The 10,651-nt window shown below is 53.3% G+C and overlaps 2 protein-coding genes across 3 annotated transcripts; both read left to right on the top strand.

Moving 5' to 3' along the window:
* Positions 1-514: 514 nt before the first annotated feature.
* On the top strand, positions 515-6,460 carry CLIC1 (chloride intracellular channel 1). Its single transcript, XM_004695139.2, has 6 exons — positions 515-795; positions 3,135-3,244; positions 3,440-3,565; positions 3,701-3,807; positions 4,402-4,583; positions 6,119-6,460. The coding sequence occupies exons 1-6, from the start codon at positions 757-759 to the stop codon at positions 6,278-6,280; spliced, it is 726 nt and encodes a 241-aa protein (XP_004695196.1). The 5' UTR covers positions 515-756; the 3' UTR covers positions 6,281-6,460.
* Positions 6,461-6,776: 316 nt separating this feature from the next.
* Positions 6,777-9,917, top strand: DDAH2 (dimethylarginine dimethylaminohydrolase 2). 2 transcript variants are annotated; one of them, XM_004695138.2, is made up of 7 exons: positions 6,777-6,985; positions 7,817-8,178; positions 8,280-8,379; positions 8,502-8,575; positions 8,731-8,850; positions 9,286-9,435; positions 9,598-9,917. In XM_004695138.2, exons 2-7 carry the CDS (start codon positions 7,882-7,884, stop codon positions 9,712-9,714), a joined length of 858 nt encoding a protein of 285 aa, XP_004695195.1. In that variant the 5' UTR covers positions 6,777-6,985; positions 7,817-7,881; the 3' UTR covers positions 9,715-9,917. The 2 variants fall into 2 exon arrangements, with proteins under 2 accessions (XP_004695195.1, XP_012589825.1); XM_012734371.1 differs by lacking the exon at positions 6,777-6,985 and adding an exon at positions 7,377-7,676.
* Positions 9,918-10,651: the final 734 nt, after the last annotated feature.

Genomic DNA, 10,651 nt, shown 5'->3' with positions numbered 1-10,651 from the left:
CCCCCCATCCCCATCCCCCCCCCCACAAGGCCATTGATTGCTTCCTGTTTCCCTAGCACAAGGCCTGTTTGTCTCCCTTCCCATCCCGGCCCTACCTTTCACCACTCTTCCCCAACTCCAGCTTGCAATCCAAGTTCCTCTCGCAGGCCACAGCCCCATAACCCAGAATCTGAACTATAGTCCAGAAGGAACGCAGAAAAACGAGCAACCGACGACCTTTCGATTCTAAAATATGAACAATTCCAACAATTCCAAGCCAACATGGTAAAGTCCAAGATGTTGGTGTCAAGTTTCTTGTGTGAGGGTGAAGTGGAAGTGTCCTCTGATGAAGCGGGGAAACTGAGGCAGAAAAACAGTCCTGTGTTCAAGGAGACTGGCAGAGAAATAAGGCTTCCCAGTTTCCCTCCCCTTAACACCCCATCCCCAACCACTGGAAGACCCGAGGGGATCTGCCCTCCCGACCCACTCCCCGGTCGTCGAGTCCCGCCCCCCTCCAGCCACCTCCCCAGGTTCAGGGCGGGGCGGTCGGTGAGTCAGCTGCTCCCCGATCTTGCCCGGGAGGGTATAGAACTGGAGGTGCTGAGCTGGTGGGGAGCCCGCGTCTGGAGAGAGTGGGTCCGATCGGGCTTGTGTCGCGCCAAATACAGACAGAGCTTGAGGTCCGGGTAGAGAATCCCGGCCTGTGAGATCCGCCTTCCCCGCCCCGGCCCCTCCCAGTTCCCCCAGCGCCGGCCGCTTCCTGAACTCCGAGCAACCATGGCTGAAGAGCAACCGCAGGTCGAATTGTTCGTAAAGGTAAGAACCTCGCCCGCCTAGGCCACCCTCCAAATTCCTGGAAGGCGACTCTCACCTTTCCGCAGCTCCAGCCTTATTCCCTAATCCCGTTCCTCCTTGACCCCCAATCCCAACCCCACGTGCGGTCTTAGGTGTGGGGAGTAGGGGTGGGGGTCCCCTTAGGAGAAGATCATTGACTTGTGTGCGAGGAGAATAAGAATTCTAGGCTCAACCCAGAAAAGTTTGTAGAAATGAAGTTTCCAGAAGCCTAAAGGACAGGAAAGTAGAGACAAGGTGGGGCTCCGGAGTGAAGATTTACCGCGGTGGGGGAGGAGGGCCAAGCTGGTGAAGGGACCTGGAGAGAGGTGGGTTTGATGGGGACAGAGGGAGCTATCAGGGCATTGATCCTAACCACAGAGAATGAGGGGAGACTTGGAGGTGTGGGTGTGTGGTAGGGAGGTTTCCAGGAAGAGGGTGTGGTGAGGAAGGCTTGAGGTGGGAGGGGGTCAATTAGGAAGAGCTGTGAGGTGCAAGCCAAGAGGCAAGGGGGCCGGGGAGGTGATGGATGGGGTAAGGCATATCCAGCAACTTGAGCAAGCAGAGCAGGGGAGGAAATAAGGGGAGCTGGGGCTACCACATGGCTGGGGGGGCATCAGGAACCGGAGTGCTGGGGATTGGGGGTTGTAGAAGCAGAAGAAAAAGTCTCCCTAACTCTGTCCCCACTGTGGGTGCTGTCAGGAGTGGTGGTCTCCGCTTTTGGGTATCACAGGCTCAGGCAGGCGTCACCGTTTCTGCCAGCTCCCCTCCTACTAAGTGGTGTTTTGTGTCCCCTTGGTCATCTCTGCATCCCCTCCCTCCCCCTGGGCCTCCATCTTGTTCATTCTCCCCACCATTCACTTTTCTGATGATCTGTCCACTTCCTCTCTTTTGTTCAACCCTGCTTTGTGTGTTCCTGCCAGTTTTCTCCTCTCTGTTACGCTGGCACTACTTGGGCAGCCATTCCCACTCCCTGGTCCCAGCCCAGTGAGGTCCAGCCAGGCCGGGCCCGCCCCCTTAGGTGTGGTCCCCACCCCACTTTCACACTGGCCTCAAGGGCTATTTTTACTCCTGGGTGAGGCTGCACTGCAGATTCTAGCCCTACATCCTGCGCGAGGAGGGGACTGTGGAGCCAGGGCACTTGTGCTGAGACCCCAGCTGGTGGCAGTGTCCAGTCTCAGGAAAGAGGGAGGTGGCCTTGGCTGCCCCCCCCACCCCCCCAACCACCGCCCAGCAGCAGCCTCACAAGTCCCTGCCCCCACTCCTTGCCAGGAAGGAAGCTGCCGGCTGGAGGGAGACTCTGAGAGATGAATCACCCTCAGGCTAGGGGGAGGTGTCCCTCGGGGGATGAGATCACCACCTGCCAATTAGAAGGCGCCCCCCTTGGGTAGCCCTCCACATCTCTGGGGCCAGGCGATGAGCCCCTTCATTCTCCCATCCAGCTGCCAGAAACAGCTTGGCTGGAGGTACACAGAAAACCACAACTGTGGCTTCCAAACCCTGTCTATCTGCCTGGCCTCAGATTCTTCTCCCCTACAGCTCTGCCTTCATCTAAACCCTCTCTAGGGACTATCCCATGGGTTGATGTGAGAAATATGTGAGTTCTTGTATTAGTAAAGTGCTGAGACTAGTACATAGAAAACTACATTACTATGAGTTTTCCCTCTGCTAGAGGCCAGATCCTCCAAGTTTTTCAGAATTCTTTGCTTGCTTTCCTCCTCCCAACTGACCTCCACTCTCTGTACAGTCAGAAGCAGACCTTTGCAGAAAAGGCTGCTGCCCATCTGTGGTGCTAGGTGGGGCCCAGCCCCACATAGAGAGTCCAGTTTGGCGGGAGCTTTTTTTTTTTTTTTTTAAGGTAGCTTCCTCTGAATCTGAGCTCTTTTAATTTTTTTAAAAGATTTATTTATTTGTGCATACAGAACTGGGGTATAGGCCAGAGGTGCAGGCCTTGAGAGGATTCACCAGAGACAGAGGGGGGAGCAGAACAGGCCAACTGATGAAGTACACTGCTGAGGGGAGCAGCAGGCGGGTCAGGAGAGGTCTGCAGCGCCATGTGGGTCACCTCCGGTGGGGGGGATCAAACTCGTGCTGAAGTGGCTTTAGCTTGGTAGTGCTGTGCTTTAACCTGCTGTGCCATCAGGGAGGGTCCGGTGGGAGCTTTTAATGGTGAGAGATAGGTGAGTGTCATGACCAGGCAGAAAACAGCCTGGTCAGGGAGCAAGACTGCAGAGAAGGAAGGGCCTGGGGTGCAGAGGAGGAAGGGCCTGGGGTGTACCCCTGGATGCATCAGACGTAACCTTGGCTTGGGCATTGCGTTCCAGGCTGGCAGTGATGGAGCAAAGATTGGGAACTGCCCCTTCTCTCAGAGACTGTTCATGGTGCTCTGGCTCAAGGGAGTCACCTTCAATGTCACCACAGTGGACACCAAAAGGTGGGTCCACTTCTCTTCCTCTAAATTCCCCTTTTTATCCAGGTGCACATACACCCCCACCCTGAACTCTCCATCCTGATGAATCTTTTCCCCTCCACCCAGATCCCCTTTCTCTTCCTACATCTTTCCATCTCCCCTTTCTCTGGGGTTCTCTGAACCCCTTTTCCTGTCCTGATGCCTGGCCTCTTTTTTCAGGCGAACTGAGACTGTCCAGAAGCTGTGCCCGGGAGGGCAGCTCCCATTCCTGCTGTATGGCAGTGAAGTGCACACAGACACCAACAAGATTGAGGAATTTCTGGAGGCAGTGCTATGCCCACCCAAGTATGGGGGCACCCCAGAAGGGGAGGAGGGCACCTGGGAAAGTTGAAGGCATGAAAAACAGGTGGGTGGGGGGTTAGCACTGAGGAGGGGCCTCCCTGAAAGAAACTTCATCCTGTTTCTTTCACTGGCTTTCAGGTACCCCAAGCTGGCAGCTCTGAACCCTGAATCCAACACAGCTGGGCTGGATGTATTTGCCAAATTTTCTGCCTACATCAAGAATTCAAACCCAACACTCAATGACAGTGAGTTTTGTGGGTTAGAAGTCAGGCCCCAGGGGGAGGGGAGACCATCCAGGAACTGGGAGATAGTAGGGGTACCTGAAAATTCAGGTAGCACGGAGATGGCACTAGATACTGGCACACCTATACCACCCTCTGCTGGCTGCTGCTTAACCACCATCTTTCCTGCATTCTCTTTGGTGGTGACTTTTTAAGCTTTGCTCCTTTGTTCCATACCCTCACTTGCCCCACTGAAAGCATTAGTTGGATCGGCAGGGGCCTGTTTTCTGGCAGAATAAGGTTGTGCTTAAGAACAGTTAACTGTAGATCCAGGCTACCTGAGTGCAGATGCTACCAGATGTGTGACTTGAGGCTGTTCATTTAACTTCTCTGTAAATCTTTTCCAGATCTATGAAATGAGGATAGTAAATACTTAGTTCATGATAGAAGAATTAAATGACTTTTTTCTGTATGTAAAGTGCTTAGACTAACACATGGAAAGTGCATTGGTGTTAGTTGTTATTATTTTGGACCAGCTTCACCACTAGAATTCACAGTTCCCACTCCCCTCAGCTGTGTTCAAGCTGATGTTTTTGCCAATTTTCCTCTCTTGCACAGATCTGGAGAAGGGGCTTCTGAAAGCTCTGAAAATTTTAGACAATTATTTGACATCCCCCCTCCCAGATGAAGTAGATGAGACCAGTGCTGAGGATGAGGGCATCTCTCAAAGAAAGTTTCTGGATGGCAACGAACTCACTCTGGCTGATTGCAACCTGTTGCCAAAACTCCACATAGTACAGGTAGGTGGTCATTGCAGGAGAGTGTGATTGCTGGGGTGGCTCTTAAAAAAAAAAAAAAAGACTTTTTTTTTTTTTATTTATGTATGCCTACAAGTATAGGCCAGAGGTGCATGGGGTGAGAGGATTCGCCAGAGACAGAGTGGGGAGCAGAACAGGCAGATCTACCAAGTACGCTGCTAAGGGGAGCAGCGGGTGAGACAGGAGAGGTCTGCTGCACCATGTGGGTCAGCTCCCTGGCAGGGGACCCAACTCAGGTCACATCGGCTGGCCATAGCTTGATAGCACTGAGACTTTAATCTCTGCTCCATCAGGGAGTCCCTCTGGGGTAGCTCTTTAAGGGGCTCCCTCAAGGCTTCCCATGACAACCACTCGAAGGGTGCTTTCTTTCTTAGGGTGGTCTCCACCTACTACTAGTAGTATATATTACCCCATTCATTCTCAGTAGCCATCACTAGCAAGGCCACTGTATGAGAAAATTGCATCCATGATAACAACAGCCTGGTGGAAAGCAATACATCTTCCTGTCTTTTTCACTACTAAATTCCTGGATCAGACAGCAGACCTTTCCTAAAATCAAGACTACTCTTATAGCTTCAGTTTCTCCTTCCTCTTATGGAAGATTAAAAACTGCTGGTTCCTGTGCTTTTTGCCATACCCTACAAAAAAGCTATGGCTTAGTTTGTGAAACATGGGCCCAGTGCCAATCTGCCACAATCTGTATATTGAATGTTTGTGTACTGGGCACTGAAAGTCACAGACTTGTGGTGATTGGTCTTTCCTTACCCTCAAAGGATTTAAATCTAGCTGAGGGGCCCTCCCTGGTGGTGCAGTGGGTTAAAGCACAGCACTATGAAGTGATCTGCAGCCACTGCAGCGTGAGTTCAACTCCTGGCCAGGGAGCTGACTGACATGGTGCAGCAGACCTCTCCTGTCCCGCCTACTGCTCCCCTCAGCAGAGTATTTCAGTACATCTGCTTGTTCTGTTCCCCACTCTGTCCCTGGTGAATCCTCTCACCCTCCCTCCCCTACCTCTGACCTGTACCCCAGTTCTTGTATGCATAAATAAGTCTTAAAAAAAAAATCTACTTGAGAAGATAAAATATTTTCATGAAAGTTAATACATGATTAAAAAGCCGAAGGGAAAAATGAAACAATTCACTGTAGAAAATCAAAAGAATTTTTTAATGCTCTATGTATTCTATCTCAATAAAGTCAAAAAGAGAAAAGTAGCACTGTGGAATGTAGAGGTCTGAAAGGGGGCTGGTTGTAGCCCAGCAGTAACAAAAATTTAAAAAGATAGGTAGGTAATAAGCCGACCAGCATTTTAGTAAGTGGAGAGGAAAGATGCAGACCTTACAAGACAGTGAAGAGTTAAATTGATTGGAGGAAAATGACTCACAGGAGAAGAGAATGATAGTAAGAAGGGCGTGGAGTCCCTTGAAAGTCTAGACAGTCAATGTATAGACCTGGAAAGAAGGGAAAGCCCAAGAGCAGGGAATCAGAGGGGCTGCTAACATGTTTCTGCTCTCCCCTAGGTGGTATGTAAGAAGTACCGGGGCTTCTCCATCCCTGAAGCCTTCCGGGGAATACATCGGTACCTGCGAAATGCCTATGCTCAGGAAGAATTTGCCTCTACCTGTCCAGATGATGAGGAAATCGAGCTGGCCTACGAGCAAGTGGCCAAGGCCCTCAAATAAACCCCTCCCTGGTTCCCTCACCCTACTGTGTTTTCTCCACAAAAACCCCATGTGCTACCCAATGGACACGCTCCAGAAAACCAATGGCAATGTACAACTGGAGTAAGAGGAAAGGCTGGGGATATGGGTGAAATTTTTATTGTGGGGTAGGTATTTCAATAATAAAATACAGAATGAAAATCTGTTGTTTTTTATACAAAGGGGGCTTGAAGTGTGGTAAATGGAAGGATGGATCAGTGACCTTGGGCCCAGGGCAGAAGTCAGAAATTTAGAACAGGGGTGTTTGTGAGAGGATTGCATTTCAGCGCCCGGTCCACCACAGCGCTGTCTTGTCCATGTCGAATTTGCAGCCCAGCCGCCAGGGCCCGCCTGATCCGGGTGGGCCTGGGCAGCACTGGCGGGGCGGGGCGGAGTTCAGAGAAGGGGGAGCGCAGTCCCCGTGGAGTGGGCGCGGCATGGCTAGGCGGAATGGGCGTGGCCTTTTGCACCCCGCCCCGTCCCGCTTAGACAATGCCCGGGAGCCGCCAGACCATCGCGCCCCCGCCCCATTAATTCTTCAGCTCGCCTACTCAGAGACCCCTCAAAAGCTAGAGCTCCAGTCTAGGCTTGAAGATTAGAGCTCCTCTCTTCCTCAACTCTGACCTCAGGGGGGGTGGGGTCCCAGCCACGATCACAGAACGGCTGGCGTGGGGGTAGCTGCTGGAGGTGAGTCTGGGGTGGAGGTGTCCCTTGGACCCTGCCGGGGCTGGAGTTTGGAGGTGGGGGCTGGGACCGCACCTGCACTGGACAGAGTGCAGGGAGGACATTTGGATGCAGGCTGAGTAGGATGGACTTTGGGGGAAGATGGACGGGGAGATCAGGGGACCAGGTTCTGGAACAGAGTGGCACCGCTCCCCGGAACCACGCCCCCATGCCCCACCCCCACCCCATCTTCTCCCAGTCCTTCGGGACACGGTCTGGTTTGTACTGGGTCGCGTTAGGGGCAGCGTGACCGCTGGGGTGGAGAGAATATTTAACTCTTAAGACTCTAATTTTTTCTCCTTGCCCCTCTCTCTCTTTCTCATTCGGACACTCCAGACTTGCACCCCCACAAGCCCTGACTCTCCCCAGCTGTTCCCTTCAGTTCCATAACCTCTGTGGGTCCCTCGCCGCAGCACTTCGGGTCCTTACGGCCTCGAGCAGCTGAGGGTTAAGGGGGCGGAACCGCTGCATTTTTGGGGAGTGAGCGCATCCTAGCGGCTGCCAAGAGGGGCTCCCGGCAGGGACCTCGCGAAACCCCCGAGCTGGGGCAACAGGTGTTTTAGAGATTAGGGATTCTGATCTTGTTCTTTGGACTCTCCCTGAAGAAACAGACCCTCGCGGGTGCTGGGTAGAGTGGGGTCGGCAGGAAAGGAAGGTCTGGAGGGGGTGGGGCCCAGTGGGAGGGGCGCCGGGAGATGACTGGAGGAAGACCCGGGCGCTCTTAACCACCCACCCCCAATGCCCTTCTCTGCATGTCTCTTTCTCTGCTTCTCCACTTTCTGTCTCTTCTTCCAGACAGGTGAAGTAAAAAGAAAAACTAAGAAATCAGCGCGGCTGGAGGGGACGATTTTGTGAATGGGATGGGGACACCGGGGGAGGGGCTGGGCCGCTGCTCCCACGCCCTGATCCGGGGGGTCCCGGAGAGCCTGGCGTCGGGAGAAGGTGCGGGAGCTGGCCTCCCGGCTCTGGACCTGGCCAAAGCTCAGAGGGAGCATGGGGTGCTGGGAGGTAAACTGAGGCAGCGATTAGGGCTGCAGCTGTTGGAACTGCCTCCTGAAGAGTCACTGCCGCTGGGACCCCTGCTCGGTGACACCGCCGTGATCCAAGGGGACACAGCCCTAATCACGCGGCCCTGGAGCCCCGCCCGCAGGCCGGAGGTGAGTGCCTGGATGCGAGGTGGAGGAAGAAAAGCAGACATCAGGCTTTAACAGGACTTGGAGGTGGGACTATCTCAACCGGCTTCCTCTTCTGCTCTAAGGTTGATGGAGTCCGAAAAGCCCTCCAGGACCTCGGGCTCCGAATTGTGGAGATGGCAGACGAGAACGCAACTCTGGATGGCACTGATGTTCTCTTCACTGGTGAGGCTGGGGTGCCTGCACCCCTGGGGCTTCGCACTAGAACGCAGAGTTTGGGAGAATGGGCCACCTCGTGCCTAGTTTCCCACTCACTCCCTCCCTTCCAACCTCTGGCCTTCGGGCAGGCCGGGAGTTTTTCGTAGGCCTCTCCAAATGGACCAATCACCGAGGAGCTGAGATCGTGGCTGACACGTTCCGGGTGAGGACCCGGGCCAGCCTTAGTGGGGGGATACGAATAAGGCTGCAGACTGGGGTCGGAAGTGGGGCGCTGAGAAGGGAGAGATGGAAAAAAGCCTGTTTTTGAGGGCATCCCCTCACCCTTCTTGCGTCCTTACATTTTCTTCTTCTCCCTAGGACTTCGCGGTCTCTACCGTGCCAGTCTCGAGCCCCTCCCACCTGCGGGGCCTCTGTGGCATGGGGGGACCACGCACTGTAGTGGCTGGCAGTAGCGACGCTGCACAAAAGGCGGTCAGGGTGAGGAGGGGCGTGGCCAAAGAATGTGGGCGTGGCTATGAATTGTGGGGGTGGGTCCTAGAAGCGGGGAGGTTCTGAGAACCCAGTTCCAAACCCTGCCCTCACTAAGCTATCCATCCATCTAGTGTAAAAACACATAGTTGCTATTGTGCGACAAGGAATTGGGAGACCCCATAATAGGGGTGATATATGGGAGGAACAGGTGGGAGAAGGGAAGTAGGTTGCAGGTGGAAAGAACTGGCTGTGAGTAGAGGTGGGAACTAGTAAAGGTTTACTAATGCGCTTAGAAGGTTGGCTGACACGTGGTGAGCACTATGTACTTGCTGTCATTATAGTCCCATAAATGTGATTCTGTGGCAACCTTTAGTGGTGCTAAGGCAGCCGGACTCAGTAGTGGAGCAAGGCTCTGAGCACTTCCTTCTTCCTTTTCCCCAGGCAATGGCAGTGTTGACAGATCATCCCTATGCCTCGCTGACCATCCCAGATGATGCAGCTGCTGACTGTCTCTTTCTGCGTCCAGGATTGCCTGGTGTGCCCCCTTTCCTCCTGCACCGTGGAGGTGGGGACCTGCCCAACAGCCAGGAGGTAAGGGGAGACAGAAGCGCCACCATGGCCACCAAGCAGGCCTTCATAGTGGGAGCAAGGAAGGGTCCTTTCTCTTGAAACCTGGGTGAGCTGGCTGGAAGGGGGACCTAACCGTAACTTTGGGGTCTTACTCTCCTCTCCCACTCCATGTCCTTCCTGCAGGCATTGCAGAAGCTCTCTGATGTCACCCTGGTACCTGTGTCCTGCTCAGAACTGGAGAAGGCAGGTGCTGGGCTCAGCTCCCTCTGCTTGGTGCTCAGCACACGCCCCCACAGCTGAGGCCCTCACCTGGGGGTTACTGGCTTGCCAGGGATAGGGCAGCATGTGAGCAGAGGGGAAGAAGGGCTAGGTAGAGGATGGTGAATAGGTAATAGTGGGGAGACAGCCCCAAGATGGGAGGTGGGCATAGTGTAGGAAAGAGGATAGAGCCCACTGGGTGAGTCCTCTTCCCGAAAACTAATAAAATAGAACTGACCTTTTAGCTTGGGCTGTGGCTGGTGTCTTACTGGGGCATGGATATGGGCAAGGCTGAAACCTGAAGATGGCTCTTTTATTCATCAAGTTGTCATTAGGCACTGCCTGACTCATCGGCCAGGCCCTTCATAGATGCCTGGATGCGAGATGGTTGGGGCAGAATTTCTATTGCTGGGAGCATGTACAGAGCAGAGCAGAGAGAAGATGAGACAATCATGTGCTGAATTCAAAGGCCACATACTAATGTCAAATGATTCAGTGATTGGTAGATTGCCCATCTGCCCCGAGTTGACAGAGGGGGAAAAGTAATGCTTTCAAGGACATTCATTTTCATTCACTCATTTACTAAAGCTGTGATGTGAAAGGGGAGGGTCTCTTGATATCAGTGAGTTCACAGCACAAAAAAACTTGATTATAAATTGAAATACAGGTTGTAATGGAATAATTCGCAGGAGGCTGTTAGAAATAAGGGGGCTCCTGGGGCACCAAAGTGTATGCCAGGGTGGGAAAAGTGGGTCAGAAATGGTTTTCCAGAAAAGACTACACTTGAACTGAGTCCTGAGGATAAATAAGCCAGGCAGACTGGGGGCGGGGTAGAGGGGGGGTGGGCAGGAAAAGGGTAATCCAGGAGGAAGGAACTGCACTCGGCAAAGGCATGTTTGGGGCCATAGAGAATTTCACTAAAGTCCAGTATGTTGTGTGCCTGTGGAGTGACAGATAAGCTGGAGACAACTGTGAGACC

This window comes from Condylura cristata, unplaced genomic scaffold (genome assembly GCF_000260355.1).
Source record: "Condylura cristata isolate star-nosed mole 26May11 unplaced genomic scaffold, ConCri1.0 scaffold00055, whole genome shotgun sequence".
In the NCBI taxonomy this organism is placed as follows: Eukaryota; Metazoa; Chordata; class Mammalia; order Eulipotyphla; family Talpidae; genus Condylura; species Condylura cristata.
This window is presented reverse-complemented; position numbering and strand designations above follow the sequence as displayed.

Bases quoted from the DNA above. Each gene is read 5' to 3' on its own strand.
- CLIC1 (XM_004695139.2), top strand. From the start codon at position 757: ATGGCTGAAGAGCAACCGCAGGTCGAATTGTTCGTAAAG. The intron at 796-3,134 runs GTAAGAACCTCG...ATTGCGTTCCAG, and splicing joins AGGTCGAATTGTTCGTAAAG to GCTGGCAGTGATGGAGCAAA. The intron at 3,245-3,439 runs GTGGGTCCACTT...CTCTTTTTTCAG, and splicing joins ACCACAGTGGACACCAAAAG to GCGAACTGAGACTGTCCAGA.
- DDAH2 (XM_004695138.2), top strand. From the start codon at position 7,882: ATGGGGACACCGGGGGAGGGGCTGGGCCGCTGCTCCCACGCCCTGATC. The intron at 8,576-8,730 runs GTGAGGACCCGG...TCTTCTCCCTAG, and splicing joins TCGTGGCTGACACGTTCCGG to GACTTCGCGGTCTCTACCGT. The intron at 8,851-9,285 runs GTGAGGAGGGGC...CCTTTTCCCCAG, and splicing joins CTGCACAAAAGGCGGTCAGG to GCAATGGCAGTGTTGACAGA.